General features: G+C 43.6%; 1 protein-coding gene across 1 annotated transcript in view; it reads right to left on the bottom strand.

Annotated features, from left to right (window-relative positions):
* Positions 1-16,635, bottom strand: part of MTMR7 (myotubularin related protein 7) — a 148,272-nt gene extending 131,637 nt beyond the window's left edge. Inside the window, exon 1 of the mRNA XM_056114016.1 lies at positions 16,513-16,635. Coding sequence (XP_055969991.1) covers positions 16,513-16,540 — 28 coding nt within the window. The 5' untranslated portion in view covers positions 16,541-16,635. The remainder of the gene's footprint in view (positions 1-16,512) is intronic.
* Positions 16,636-16,844: the final 209 nt, after the last annotated feature.

Raw genomic sequence — 16,844 nt, 5'->3', positions numbered from 1 at the left:
TAAACCATATCTGAAATTAAAGGGGAGAAATTATAATAGATACCACAGAAATTCAAAAAAATTAGTCAAGGTTATAATTAAAAATTTTACATCATGGCATTAGAGAGCCAAAAACTAGAAGAAATGGATAAATTTTTGGAATCCTATAATCTTCCGAGACTAAGTCTGGAGGAAACAGAGTACTTGAACAACCCAATTAATAACAAAGACATCAAAATAATGATCAATTCTCCTTCAAAAGTCCAGATGGGTTAACTACTGAGTTCTTCTAAACCTTCAAAGAAGACATATTTTCTATTTTCAGCTCTTCCAGAAGGTGGAAGGAACAGTGATCCTCTTAGTTTCCATGAGGCAAATAGTAGTCTAATAACAAAAGCAGACAGAATCACTACTTTAAATTCACACTGTATCACTGTCATCCTGTTGTTCATCGATTTCCTCGCGCAGGCACCAGTAAGGTCTCCTTTGTCCTAGCCCTGAGATTTTAGCAAGTGCCACATTGGAGGCTCCTTCAGGGTCACGGGAATGAAACCCATCATTGTTAATGGGTTTTGGCATATCAAATATGCCACGGGGAGCTTGCCAGACTCTGCTGTGTGGGCAGGATACACTCAGGAGCCTGTCAGGTTCTCCAAGAGTGAGAACTAGACAATAAGAGTTCACATAGTCGCGAATGCGGCCGCATACTTCCAGAAGCTGGATTTTATAGTCCTTGGGTCTTGGCCGTTGATGGGATAACATGGCGCCAGGGGCAGTTGGTGGGTGTAATGCCTAGCTACTGGAAGATGGTGGATCTGGGTGAAGGAGGCCCAGTCTCAATCCAAGCTGGCTTGGAGATCTCAGCTCCGGGTCCAGTGGCGCAATTGGTTAGCACGCGATACTTATACTTTAAATTAAAAAAAAGAAAAAAGATTTAGGGGCTCTAGCAATAATACAGAAGGTAGTGTGCATGCCTTGCATGGGGCCAACCCAGGTTGGAGCCTCACCATCCTATGTGGTCCCCCAAGCCCACCATAGAGCATAGAGCATAGAACCCTGAGCACAGAGCCAGGAGTAAACCTGTAGCATAGCCAGATGTGGCCCAAAAACCAAACCACAAAAATTACAGATGGGCATATGGTGCCGTCCAGCAGATCAACCTATACCTACAGGACGAGTGCATCAGCAGTCTGATAGTACCTTCAGGCTTCCTGATACCCCAAAATTGCCACTGTGGCTCTGGCCAGACCCCAACAACTTGGGACCAAGTTTTGCAAGAAATTAAATGGCCAATAGTTAGGTACACAAACCACCTCTGGCTCCGCTATACAGCTCATTTATCAGCGTTGCTTCAGAGACCTATAAATAAATCTCGAAAAAAAGATCAAAAGCAGGCCATTTAAGTGTAATGGCCATGACTCAGAGACTCACAAATGAATCTCAGAGGAGATCAGCAAGCCACAGAGATGTCTCCCCACCTCACCCCAGGCTGATCTCACCAGGGTACCTCAGAGGGGGGCAGGTGTGTCCCTCTGCCTGCCCCAAATGAACCCTAATAGCCACAAACCTCCAGAACCCAATTGCCAGAATGCTCACAGCTGACCTTCACAAGCTCATCCCGAGCCCCCCACGTATGAGAATGAATTCACTGAAAACCCCAGGTATGTGGGACTAGTGACTGAAAACTCCAGGCTTCACAAAGTCAGGGATGGGTGACCTCCCCGCATCTCCCAGCCCTTTAGATTTCTTGGCTGTCACACCCAAGAACTGCCTCTGGGTGCCATTTAAGCGCATAAATGGACCATGATTCAGAGACTCACAAATAAATCTCAGTAGAGAGCAGCATGCTACAGATATGCCTCTGGACCCCAAATATTTAAAAATTTTACAATCCCAGGAGCATGCAGCCATTTTTGTGGCCACGTGACATCTCATTCTATTCATGACAAGCAGTACAAAATAAATTATTTAGCATTTGCCTAAGGGGCAGGCTGGGGTGGTGATGGGAAGAGTCAAAGTAGTGATGGTGGAAAGGTTCAATGGTGGTGGGTTTGGTGTTGAAATATTGAATGTAAACAATTATTCTGAACAACTTTATGAAATTTTTTTAATTTTAAAAATTTAAAAATAAGCAAGGAAGAGTTTATGCCTGTTTCAATCCGCTTAATCACTGACTGAATAAATAGCAGTACTCCTACATAAAAAAATTACAGATGAGTATTGGTAATGAATATAGATGAAAAGATCCTCAACAAACTCTTAGAGACCAAGTCCAATAATATATTTAAAGGATCATATACCATGACCAAGTGAGATTTCTTCTAGAGATGCAAGGTTGGTTTGCAATATTTAAATCACTTAATATGCTATATAAATATGAGAAAATATAAAATCATATGAACATATCAATTGATGCAGAGAAAACATTTGACAAAATGAAATACCATTCATGAAAAAAATCCTCAATAAAATAGGGATAGAAGGAACTTACCTCAGTAGACTGAAAACCATTTACCACAAAGACACAGTCAATTCTGTCTTTTTTTTTTTTACTCAACAGTGAAAAAACGAACACCTTTCTTCTAAAATCAGGCACAAGACAAGCACGCCCAATTCCACCAGTATTATTCAACATAATTTTGGAAGTCCTTGCTACAAAAAAAAAAAAAAGTGATGCTAAGGGGATTGAGATTGGAAAAGAAGAAACCACTCACTGTTTGCAGGTGATACGATATATTACTTAGAAATCCCTCAAGATTCTTAAAAACAAACAAGAGAACCTCCTAAAAACAATAAACCTATAAAGTGGCAGGCTATAAAATCAATATAAGAAATCCATGGCAGGGGCTGGAACAATAGTACAGTGGGTAGGGCGTTTGACTTGCACGCGGCTGACCTGGGTTTGATTCCCAGCATCCCATATGGTCTCCGGAGCACCACCAGGAGTAATTCCTGAGTGCAGAGCCAGGAGTAAGCCCTGAGCATTGCTGGGAGGAAGGAAGGAAGGAAGGAAGGAAGGAAGGAAGGAAGGAAGGAAGGAAGGAAGGAAGGAAGGAAGGAAGGAAGGAAGGAAGGGAGGAGGAAGGGAGGGAGGGAGGGAGGGAGGGAGGGAAGGAAGGAAGGAAGGAAGGAAGGAAGGAAGGAAGGAAGGAAGGAAGGAAGGAAGGAAGGAAGGAATCCATGACATAAAAAAATAAACTAGAAAAGGGAAATTATTTAAAAAAAAAATTTACAGGGCTGGACTGATTGTTAGAAGAGCGGGTAGGGTGCTTACTTTGCATGGGCTGGACCCAATTCCAATCCCCAGCATCCCTGTAGCACTGCTAGGAGTAATTCCTGAGTATATAATCAGGAATAAATAGCTGAGTATCCCTCTGTGCTTCAAAAACTGAAAAAAAAAAATTACAACTGTGCCCTCAAAAAACAAGTAATTGTGAATCAACCTAAAAGAGGTTAGTTATACAAATGGCTTACAGAAAGACTTGTATAAAGGCAATTATAGATCATTATTAAAAGAAATTGAAGAAGACACAAGAAAATGGAAACACATTCCCTAATAATGGACTGGAAACACTAACATTGTTAAAATGACTATTTTACCAAAGCATTATACAGATTCAAAGCAGTCCCCATAAAAAATTCCCATGTATTTTTTAAGGCTATAAACTAAATGCTATTAAAACATATAAAACAAAACTCCCAGAATAACCAAAGCAATCCTCAGAAAAAAAGACAGGAGGCTTTTCTCTTCTCAAAGCTAGAGTAAAATATACTATGACAAGCGGGGCTGGCGTGATAGCACAGCGGGTAGGGCATTTGCCTTGCACACGGCCAACCCAGGTTTGATTCCCAGCATCCCATATGGTCCCCCAAGCACCGCCAGGAGTAATTCCTGAGTGCAGAGCCAGGAGTAACTCCTGAGCATTGCCGGGTGTGACCCAAAAAAGCAAAAAAATAAAAGTAAAGAGACTCTTAGGCCAATGAGTAGAACTGAGATTCCAGAAACAAACCAGCAGGTATATGAACAGCAAATCCTTGACAGAGGAACTAGGTGTATAAAGTAGAGCAAGGAAAGACTCTCGAGCAAATGGTGTTTGGGAAACCTGTTAGCCACATGCAATAGCAACATAAAATCTAATAATAATTTGGATCCTTCTTACCATACACAGACGTTAATTCAAAGTGGCCCAAAGGGCCAAAGAGACAGTCCAGTGTATGTGGCACTCGCCTTGCATGTGGCTGACCTGGGTTCAATCCCCAACACAATCAGTCCCCTGAACCTATCAGGAGTGACTGAGCACAGCCAGATGTGCCATCCCAAAGAAAGTTGACTCAAAGACCTCAGTACTAGATTAAATCCATAAATTACATTGAGGAAAATGTAGGAAGAACCCTTCATAAAATTGAATCTAGAAGCATCTTTAATGATTCAGTGATATTTGGTCAAGCCAACAGAAACAGAAGTAAAGCAATGGACCTACAGCAAACTAAAGGCTTCTTCATTGAAAGAGAAACAATTACTAGAATAAAAAGACATCTTAGAAACTTGGAGAAAATATCTATTCATCATACATCTGGACTAAATCTATAAAGCACTGCAAAATTTTAAAAAACCAGACAACCCATCAAAAACCGAAGAGGGGAGATGAACAAATATTTCCTCAAGAAATAGACACAGATGGCCACAGGTATATAAAAAAGCGCTTTTGCAACTTATCAGGGAAATGCAAATCAAAACAACAATGGACTATCACTCATGCAGCACTGTAGCACTATCCTCCCGTTGTTCATCGATTTGCTCGAGCAGGTACCAGTAACGTCTCCATTGTGAGACTTGCTGTTACTGTGTTTAGCACATCGAATACGTCACGGGTAGCTTGTCAGGCTTTGCTGTGCAGGTGAGATACTCTTGGTAGCTTGCTGGGCTCTCCGAGAGGGGTGGAGGAATCGAACCCCGTCAGGCCGGGGGCCTCATGTAAGCCCTACCCCTTGTGCTATTGTCCTCATACTATCACCTCATATCTATTAGATTGGCAAGTTCCCACGTGTGCGCACACACACACACACACACACACAGAGTAGAAACAACCAATGCTGGCATGGAGCCCTGGTTTCCAGAATTCAGACAGAAGATACAAGACTCCTAGGTCCGAAGCAAAGAGTTTATTCCTCACAACACACCAGGAAAAATGAGCACCATGCTTGCATGGGTTTCGCATGTCTCTAGAGTTTAAGGTTAGAGTTCAGCTCACATGGACGCAGTGCGTAGAGTGTCCCGGATGAGGAAACAGAGAGCTTGGGGCTTCAGGCACACCAATCCTATAAGGGGGCAGTGAGCACCCTGACCAACTTTTCTCAAAGAAAACACTATCGCTATCATCCTAGTCTGCCCTCTGCCTCTGAGAGGGGACAATTTCTCTCTCCAAAGTTGTTCACTATAAAATCAGCCTTGACAACTGGAGAGAGAGCACAGGGGTGAAGACTCCTTGCATGAAGCCAACCAGGGTTTGATCCCCAACATGCTATATGGTCCCCGCCAGGAGTGATCCTTGGACACAGAGCCAGGAGCCCTGAGCACTGCTGGTTGTGGGTCCCGAGCAAAACAAACCCAAAATACCACCCTTGAAAATAGAGTTCAAAATAAAAGTTTTTAAGACCCAAGAAGAATTACCTCTCCCTACAAAATAACAGGGTGTTTCCATACGGTGTGATGCTATAGTTATGACAATTCATTCTTCCGAAATATGCTTGATAAGTGAAAATAAAATTTATGGTATATGATGTCATAAAAAAATAGGTTCTACAACCCAGGGGATGGCAAAATGCCTGCCTGGTGTGCCTGAACACACGAGTTCCAACTCTGGTGCCACCCACATGCATAGAAAGTGGTCCCAGCAACTCTGCTATTTGGGACTCTCAGAGTCTTCCAAAGTATTTGATGTCCAGTTCAAGAAAGCTGCTAAAGAGCCCCTTAGCTAATGTGTGAAACCTCCAGCAAGAACCACAACTGAAAGAGGTGTGAACACTTTAGTCAGAGGGCAACCCACAGTGGGCATATGTGTGTGCACAACAAGCAGAGTGTGACCTTATGGGACCAGAGAGATGGTACGGTAGGAAGGACATTTGCCTTGCACGTGACCAACCAAGTTTCGATCCCCAGTATCCCGTGTAGTCCCCTGAGCACCACCAGAGGTAACTCCTGAATGCAGAGTCAGAAGTAATTCCTGAGCACTGCCAGGTATGGCCCAAACCCTCACCCAACCCCACCCCCAACCACCACCACTAAAAAAACCCAGTGTGACCCCGGAAAGAAGTGTGACAAAGTATGAAGACAAGAAACCACCCCCCCCCAACCACCCCCACACACATCCCAACCACTACTGCAAACCAAGTGTGCAAGCTCTGGACATCACAACAACAAAGGAAGGAAAATGAGGAGAAAAATAAACTCATTATAAAATTAAAATAGGGTGACCCTAAATTTCTTGACAAATAATATGCTGAATATTGACAGAAGGAAAAAAATTCCAGGATTGTACTCAAATATTAAGTGTTTAATTTCTATATTGAGCCTAACATAGAAACTAAGTTATATATTTTTATAAACGGATAACTATATGATTTTTGTTTCTGGGACACACCCAGCAGTGCTCAGAGCCTACTCCTGGCTCGAAGTTCAGGGGTCAGTCCTGGCCCTACTCAGGATCCAATAGGGGGTGTAGGCACTGAGCGTAGTTGAGCACTCAATGGTGCTTACCTTTGCCTGAGTTGAGCGCAGACAAGGTAAGCACCATGTACTATCTCTCCATCCCCTAAACCAGAATAATGTAAACAAAAAGAAAATAATACAGTGTCATATTGGTGGTAAGTGACACAGAGGAAGCCAATCTATGATCCCACTCATCTCGCTTCATCCCAGAGAAAATCTGCACACAAGATCATATTTTTCAAATGGGGAGGATGGAATTTTATCATTTTAAATTGGTTCACTTAACATTAATTTCAGGCAAGTTTCTAAAATGGTTTCTTTAGAGAACTGTCTACAAACCTCTAGAAAGGAAACTACCAGTCATCCAGAAAACCATGGATTCAATTCGTCATAAATGCAGGTCATTTCATTTCTATTTTTTATGAGCTATTTGGAGAAGTGAAAAAGGATGGGTTTATCTAACAGTGGATAGCACCAAAGTGAGAGAAGTAATAAATCTGCTATCAGGACCAGGATTCTGGGAGATGAAGGCAAGTGGCTCAAGTTACTAAGGAGGAACATCCGCCTAATCTAGCTTCTTCTTTGGATGAGATCAGGGATGAATTGCGGGCAAGGCCATTAAACTGTGGGTGGTACCAAACTGAAAGGAGTTGCAGATACTAACAGGATGCCAAACCAGGGTAAGAGATTAGGCACTGGCTCAATCCCGTGAGAAATATTCAACAAAGATAAGTGTAAGATACTGTCACGGAGGGAAAAGGCAGAGAAGATCTGAGTTCACAGCACAAGCATAGAGTATGCATTTATCTGAGGTCATCTCTGGCCCTATCTTTATTTCCCTGCATCAACCCCCCCCATAGTTTGCTGATATTTGTAATCAAGGCCAATGGCTTGTCACTGTTCAGTCTATTTCTTTGTTTTGTCTCTCTATATTTCACAGATGAGTGAGAGCATCTAATGTTTGTTCTTCTCCATCTGACTTATTATAACTGACATGCACCCTCCAGATCTATCCATGTTGCCGCAAACTGCATGACCTCACCCTTCCTTTTAGCTGCATAGTATTCCGTTGTGTATATATACCACGGCTTCTTTATTCGTTTTTCTGTAGTTAGATATTTGGACTACATAAAGCAGAGGTGGAGGATCACACACACAGGGTGGGAGTATGCAGCTGCTTTGCATATTAATTCTAGAAACTTAAACAGTTGCAATTAAACTATTAAAAAATGAAGAAGAAATATCTGAAAAAAGAGTATATGTATGCAGGGACCCAGGAGATGGCTCAGAGAGCCGGATTACCTGCAGGATATCTGCATTTAATTCTGAACAGCCCTGGTACCCCAAGCAAAACCAAGAGTGAGTACTGATAACTAAGCTAGAAGTACCCTCCCTGCTCATGGTTTGGCACCTCTAGACCTATATTATGCCTCATCACCTGGCCCTAGCACTGAGCCATCTAGCCAGTTCTGTGACCCAGGCACTGCTTGGGAGATGCCCTAAAAAATGAAATGAAAGGGGAACGAATGGAGAAGAAATACATTTTTAACATTCTTTCTAAAACTTTAGAAGTGTTGGGGACCGAGCAATTGTACAGTGGTTAAGGCACTTGCTTTGCACACGACTGACCTGGATTTGATCCCCAGCACCACAAAAGGCCCCCTGAGCACTGTCAGAAGCAAGCACAGATGGCATGGCCCAAAAAACAAACAAACAAAAATTAAAACATGATTAAATTTTATTCTTTCCGACCCACCAAAATCTAAAGGAATCATTCCTCCATAACTCAATGAGGAAAGGGACCAGGTGGATAAAGACTTAAAACCACCAGGTTGACTGCTAGAACAGGTGATGCTGATGGAATTACTTTAGGGTGGAGAAAAGAGATAGGCCATGGAACACAGCATAAAATAATTGAAGGGTTATTTCCTGAGGGAGGGTCTCTGCCTTGGGAAATACTTCCAGGGACAGAGCTAGAATGAATTACTACAAACTAATAAGAGATTCTGACTCAATAAGAAAAAATGGCGTCCCCTCAGCACTATGGGCTGCAGAGGAACAGGTGGTACTTGTGGTTCAGTCACATGGCTGGACACTGCTCAGAGCAAATCCAAATGAGAGGCTGGGTTATTCTCCTCTCAGATACCTGAAATGTCTCCATGTCGTTATTGACAGAAGTCGCCGAGACTCTACAGAAATACCTCTATTCGATAGATAAATGGGACTATCTTAAACTAAGAAGCTTCTGCACCTCCAAAGAAACAGTGACCAAAATACAAAGACAGTCTACAGAATGGGAAAGGATATTCACCGAATACACATCTGACAAGGGGTTGATATCAAGGATATACAAAATACTGGTTGAAGTCCACAAGAAGAAAACATCCAACCCCATCCAAAAATGGGGCAATGAAATGAACAGAAACTTTCTCAAAGAAGAAATCCGAATGGCAAAAAAGCACATGAGAAAATGCTCTACATCATTAATCATCAGGGAGATGCAGATCAAAACCACAATGAGATACCATCTCACACCTCAGAGACTGGCCCACATTCAAAAGAACAAAAGCAACCTATGCTGGCGTGGATGTGGCGAGAAAGGGACACTCCTTCACTGTTGGTGGGAATGTCCACTGGTTCAGCCCTTCTGGAAAACAGTATGGACGATTCTCAAAAAATTAGAAATTGAGCTCCCATTTGACCCAGCAATACCACTCCTGGGAATATATCCCAGAGAGGCAAAAATGTATAGTCGAAGTGACATCTGCACTTGTTTGTTCATTGCAGCACTCTTTACAATAGCCAGAAACTGGAAGAAACCTGAATGCCCAAGAACAGATGACTGGTTAAAGAAATTTTGGTACATCTACACAATGGAGTACTATGTAGCTGTTAGAAAAGATGAAGTCATGAAATTTACATACAAGTGGTACAATATGGAAAGTATCATGCTAAGCGAAATGAGTCAGAAAGAGAGGGATAGACATAGAAAGATTGCATTCATCTGGGGGATATAAAGTAACAAAGTATGAGATTAATACCCAAGAATAGCTGAGATCAGCACCAGGAGGATTACTCCATAACTTAGAGGCCAGCCGGGTAACCTAGAGGAAAGGGCAGTTCAGATAGAGAAGGGAGCACCAAATAAAGGATGTTTAGAGGATCCTCCCAGGAGGGGAGATGCATGTCGAAAGTAGACTATGGACTGAACATGTTTGCCACTCAATGCCTCTTTTGCAGACCACAACACCCAAACGGAGAGAGAGAACACAGGGGATTGCCCTGCCACAGAGACAGGGTGGATGGGGGGATGGGGGTGGGAGGGATATTATCCATGGTGGTGGAAAATGGGCACTGGTGGAGGGATGGGTATCTGATCATTGTATAATTGAAACCAAAGCACAAAAAATTGTAAATCTACAACTGTAAAAAAAATAAAATAAAATAAAATAAAGGGAAAAAAAAAACAGAAATACCTCTATTCCTCCCTGAAGTAAATTAATTATTTTATACATGCAGGTGCAACTGTGAGAAAGAACTGTTCCATGTCAGCCAGGACTTTCTCTTCATGCTTTTATTTAATATTTTGGGTTTTTTTCCATTGAATCACAATGAATTACAAAGATATAACCAAAAAAAATTACAAAGATACAAAGATATTTATGAGTGAGTTTCAAGTATATATTGTTCCCACACCAATCCCTTCAACAGTGCCCACGACCCTCCATCAATGTCCCCAGTTTCCCTTGAGCATCGGCTTCCTATGTTCCACTCTCAGGGTCTAGAGAGAATGTGGCTGAATCCTGGGATACCTGAGAAGTTGCCAAGTGCTAAAAAAAAATAGTGTGTCCAGGGCTGGAGAGATAGTACAGCAGGTAAAGGCACTTGCCATATGGTCTGGCATCCCATAAGGTCCCCAGAGCACCCCATATGGTCCCCTGAGCACCACCAGATTAATAAGTACAGAGGCAGAAGTAACCCCAGAGCATTGCCAGGTGTGGCTCATGTACAAAAACAAAAATAGTGTGTCATAAGTATTCTGGTAAGACTGTTCAGACTCAACTGAGATTCCACTCTGAGTTTCTACTCTGAGTGAAATACACTAAGAAAATTTTACCAGGAATTTTCAAAAAGACATAAAACCTGAATCATTATTTAAGATAGGTTATGCAAATTAGTCTAATGAATACTATGCAATCATCATGACAGTAATTATGTGGGTTACTTTTGAACATAAAAAATACATGCAAAATATCAGTGGGTAAAATAGTCAATGAAAGAAAAATCATGCTATTTATGACTATAACATTAGAAGAGAATTTAGGATGACATATTTGCTAAGTGGACTTTTCTGAGAAGTTTTTAAGTGTGAAATGATGAAATACTTATATTCCCCTTGAAAGCAAATCGATTTATGACATTTAAACATTTTTATAAAAATAAATTCATATTGCTGGGTGCACATGAAATGAGAGGATTTAGGTTTGTAGTACATAAAATCTATGCACAATTTCTTCAAAACTTAAGTACTAAGATATACCACAATGCAGTACCCACCCAAAAGAGCTGAAAAGATGAGTGAAAAAATAGAAATTCAGACACAAAACTAGTACCTGAATGTATAGGTATTCAAAATAATAAAAAGTGGAAGCAGCCTAAATGTCCACCAACTGACAAATGAAGAAACAGAATTTGCCCTATCCATGACATGGAATGCTATTCTGCAATAAACAAAAATGAAGTACCAGTACATGATACTCAATATATCTTAGGAAAATTTTTATTAAATGAAAGACATCATAAAAAGGCTACACATATAGTTTCCACATATAGTTTTGATTTGTATGAATATCCAGACTAAGCAGATTTCATTAGTAGTAGTAGTAGTAGTAGTAGTAGTAGTAGTAGTAGTAGTAGATTAGTGGTTGCCAGATATGGTCCAGAAACAGAAAAAGGAAACAAAAATTGGGAGGCAGGGAAATAGCATGATGGGTGGATATCATAAAAGCACCCAGCTTTTCTGTAGAGGGAAGGGATTTGAGAAGATCAGAGAGGAACTTGGGAGACTTGAAGAGTACAAAGGGGAAGTGAAGTCAAAGGGAAGGAAAGACATTTGCGCTGGGAGTTTCTGTGGTTATCCCATATTCTATTTTAATACTCCAATTTACATGTGGGGGGGGGCTGTGTGGAGGGAGCGAGGCGTGTTCTCCCAAAAGGTCTAACAAGTGGACATCACTTAGCCAGGATCCTAGAACACATTAACATCAATCCAGTGCAAACCCAATTCTGTGGTGGTAGCAGAAGACCAGCAATAGAATTGCATTTACTAATCCTAGGCCTGGAGCCTAGGGCTGGAGCGATAGCACAGTGGGTAGGGCGTTCGCCTTACAAGCGGCCAACATGGCCGACCCGAGTTCGATTCCTCCGCCCCTCTCGGAGAGCCCGGCAAGCTACCGAGAGTATTCGATATGCCAGACACAGTAACAACAAAGTCTCCAATGGAGACGTTACTGGGCCCGCTCGAGCAAATCGACGATCAACGGGAGGGCCTTTACCTTTACCTTTTTTTACCTTTAATCCTAGGCCTGATGCCTTTACACATAACCACCTAGATCCAGGTGACCCCAAAACTTCACACGGGACGTTTTCTATTAATCAAGAAGACAGAGTACAATGAACACAGCCAGAGTGGCAGAACCCCAAAGTTAACTGTGCTAAGTCCAAGCACTGCGCCTATCTTACTTCGACCCAACCACAAAGTAGTTTGTCCTTGTAACATGCTTCTTTCTCTACAGAAGAACCATTCTAGGAGAAACGCGCAGCTCAACATATGCTCTGTTAGCGGCTTTGGTTAAACATATACACACACCCAGAAAGAAATATGTGCAAAGCATTCAGATTATTCATGGGCTTCTGCCTCCTTAAATTGCACTCTGGAGACTGAAGCAGAACACAGAGGCAGTGATAGATATCACACAGTAGACAAAGAGCATATGAATGAGCTTCATTCTAGCAGGAAAGCAACTGTATACACGCAGGCATTGCCTCTCCTCCGAAAATAAAACCCTGCTACCCACACGGTAAATATTGCTTCAAACCCAGAGTCGGTCCAACAAATTCTGTGAATACACTCTTTAAAGTCACCCAAGACATGAAGTCTAAAACAAGTTACTTCTTTGACTCTCTTGAGTCTGGAGGAAGCAAACAATGAGGATCAAGATGACCATCAACTGTGACATATTCTAAAGTGTGGCAAAGAAGAACAAACCATCTGCGGTAGATAAAGAAACAAATCAAGGAAACAGGAAGCATCGAATGATGGACAAACTCTTGTCTTTGACTTCTAAACTGAGGTCACCAGGGGGAGGGAGTAAGAGGCGGGGGGAGAGGGAGGAGGGCCAGAAAAAGTGAACGAGAAGTAACACAAAGACTGTGGTGACAGGTCTTGGGCACTTTTGTGGTGGTGAAGTTGCAGAAGCTTTGTGCTACAAACCAATAAGCACTAACACTGTTGTAACTGACAGATCGTTCAACTACAGTAAAAAATTGTTTAATTTAATTTTATACAACACCCAAACTGTAAGCAATCTTGTTCCCTTCCTATTTATACTATGATACCCTTTCATTTATACTTGTGCTGAGAGCCAGAAATTTAGCTCAACAGGCTGGATCATGTGCATGAAGGAGGCCTGGGCTTGACCCCTGACACCACAGGGCTCTCAAAGCACCATCAGGAGCAATCCCAAGCACAAGGCAAGGAGTAACCCCTGAGCACTATAAGTATGGTCACAAAGCAAAAACAATAAAAAAATACTGTTCAATATTTTTGCTGTTTAACCTCAAGAAATCATTCCATCAATTATATCACTATATAGGCCTTCTGCTTCCTCAAGGTTGTAATGATTTAGTACGAAAAATCACATTTATACACTACATGGAAGCTATCGCAAATTCTTCTGATTTGCCAAGTAGCCCAGTTAGTTCAGTCCTCGGGCCCAGGGAGGACTAAGGCATGTGGTGCCAGGGATAGAACCCGGGTTGGCAGTATGCAAGGCAAGAGTCCTAGCTGCTGTACTATCACTGGCCAAGACTCAGCTCTTCTTAGGTTTCCCTCGTGCTTTATGGGAGAGTTTATCAACCTACCTATATGACCCCTCTGCCTGCTGTGCCTTGGACATATCCCTTCAAAATCTACACTGCTTTCCCATCCAAACTGGCGGCTCCCTGGTGCTTCATGCTCCCAGACCTAACACAGAACATGGTAAATGGCAGGTTCACAGATGCTTATGGGATGAAACCAATCAGTAAATCAACCCCATCAACCCTCTCTAATGTTTTAACATTTTTCCCACTTGCATTATCCTAAATGTTCCTGATCTCCCAGTGCATGAGTGATCTCCACGCCCTACCACTCTGTCCACTTCCTGATAGACAGGGATTTCTGATGATGCTATGCTGTTTAGGAAAATTTGTTTTACAAATAGTGAGATGGAAAAAGAAACTGTGGTACATCTACACCAACAGAATACTACTCGGCTAGAAGGAAAGGTGAAATCACGCAGTGTGCTGCTCTGTGGACGGATCTGGAGAGTATCATGCTTAGTGAAGTTGGAAGGAAGGAGAAGGACAGACACAGAATGATCTCACTCTTACGCAGGGTATAAAGAAACACAGTAAAGGAATAACAAATGGCCAATGCACAGAGGCTGAAAACTTATCTACAAAACTGAGCTTTCCAGGGGGACGGGGGGAGAGGGCAGTCAGTGGACTCTGGGGGGAGAGGGTGATACTGGAATGGTGCATACATGAAACTCTCCTACTAACAGTACTGGGTGCTTCAAATAATAATAATAATAATAAAAGAATAGTGAAGATGCTCTGGGAAGAAAGCGCAGGGATTGGGGCACATATGCGGGATCCAGAATTCTATTCCTAGTATCTCACAGACCACACTCCCCCAAATAAGCACTACCAGATGTGTGGTCCAGGTGACCATTGAGCACTTGCTGGGGCCAGCAGCACTGCATTGCTGGGCCCGAGGACTGAACTAACTGGGCTACTTGGCACCATTTCACCGAGTGTAGCATCCTGGTTTTCAAACATATTACTTGGGAGGTGCCCTCCAAAAATGAGAGTAAGAAAATTGCCACTCAACTGTACATCATGACTTTGTATATTCTGAACACAGACTGAAAATTACCTTTTCTCTCCAAATTCATAGCCTATAGGAAAATGGCATCTAGCGAAATGTCACCCAATCTCATCTGCTATTGATAGTGATATCAGATATCATGCTATAATTTGATATTTTCTAACATATCACTATAACAAAGAAAGAGTGCCTTTGGCAAAAAAGCAGGGTGAAATCATGAATCAAATTCATCACTCCAGAATAAATAATTTAGCACCACTTAAACTGTGAGAGCTTCGCATCACCTACCTTGTGGTTTATGGCAGTCTCTTCTAAGTTTACAGTTTCCCGATTGTGAAGCGACAATTTAATTCCATAGTGAAAAATCAATACAATCTAAATTTACTGCTGGAACTGACATTGTCTAGTCTAGCAAACTGAAAATGCACTTTCTACCGAGGTCAGTGTAAAGGTGTGTTTTACAAAGAGATCCCTAGGACTGTTCCAGAATTTAGAAATGAATCTTTTCTTTTACAGTGGACATTATAGGCACAGTCATTCCCTCTCCATGAACTGAGTGGGATCCCCAGGGCCACACAAGTTCCAACCATTCCACACTGGAATGCTCTTAACTGTCAGGGGTCTGGGTTTGAAATGTAAGATGATCTTTGAAATCCAAGGAACTGTGGTGGTAGCAGAAGATAGGCGACAGGCTTGAAAAAATACATTCTTTAGCTTGGGGGTATTGTTTCCTTTTTTTTTTTTTTTTCACTTTTAGCAACATACCAGGAGGTGCTCAGGGCTTACTCCAGTACTCCTGGCTCTATCTATACACAGGGGCCTCTCCTGGTGAGCTGTGGGGAATCACATGGTGTGCCAGGATTGAACCCAGATTGAACCGCAAGCGAGGGAAGGGCACTAGCCTCTCTATTATCCCTCCAGCCCCTAGCTTGGATTTTTAAATCGGGCAGCACCACTGCTCCTCTTTTTCACTCTAGTCGATATGACTACCACAACTACGAGCAAGAAGGTGAGGTTCTGCAAGGTGCGCTTCCTGTTCCAGTGCGATTTAACTGCACCATCAGGGACTATCGCTGAGTGGCCAAAGCTGGGGTTCAAAACCATCACTCTCCTAACCCTAAGAACAAAACAGGCTGGAAAGGGAACGAAGATGGGAGCGTGCGTGGACTCATTCCCGGGACAGGGAATATGTTCCCTTCTCTTTTCCCGTGCCCTGCGGGGGCCAGGCTGAAAAATGGGGAAGCAAAAGGGCGAGCTGGGTGAGTCGGAAACCTGAGGTTCCAACAAGCTCTGTGGGCGCATCAATTCCAGGTACACAACTCATCTCGGTCATCATCTAGGGAGGATGCATCTCATGCATCTCATTCAGTGGCCCGGGGCGACAACGGAGGGGGGGAGGGGGTTGGGGGATTTTTTTTTCTTTTTTTTTTAGCTAAAGCTGCAATATGATGCAATTATTTCTCGGCAGGTCCAAGCAGCCCCATTCCTCAGCGGACACCTGGGGTCCCCCCCATGCAGCCCCAGGACCGGGGCGCACTCCCGAGGGCAGCAGCAGCCAGGGGTAGGCCTGGGAGACGGCGCGGGAAGGCGCGACCTTCCGGGGACCCGCGGGGACGCCGCGCCTGCCGCGGGCTCAGCATCCTTCCTCCGGCCTCCTCCCGCTCCCGGGCACCCACCTTGGGCGTGCGGATGTGCTCCATGGCGGGCCCGCGTCTGCCGGGCCGGGCGGGGCGCGGCTCACGCACCTGCGCGCGGCTGCGGCGCGGCGGGAGCGCGGCGGGGAGGGGGCTGCGCGCCGGGAGCCGCGACCCCGGGCTCTGGCTCCGCCTCCAGGTGCGGCGGCGCCCGCGGCTCCCGCGCGGCCCTAGAGCGCGCTGCCCGCCTCCCGGCCACCTGCCCGGCCCCCCGCCCGGGCCTGGGTCGGAGCCGCTCGCCTGCTAGCGGGGCGCCAGGCTGGGGCCTCAGCGGGCCCGAGCACACCGGGGGTCCTTGTGCTGTGGGTTC

The sequence above is a fragment of the Sorex fumeus genome, unplaced genomic scaffold (assembly GCF_029834395.1).
Source record: "Sorex fumeus unplaced genomic scaffold, SorFum_2.1 ptg000024l, whole genome shotgun sequence".
Taxonomy (NCBI): domain Eukaryota; kingdom Metazoa; phylum Chordata; class Mammalia; order Eulipotyphla; family Soricidae; genus Sorex; species Sorex fumeus.
Note: the sequence above shows the minus strand (reverse complement) of the source record. Positions and strands in the feature narration are given on the sequence as shown.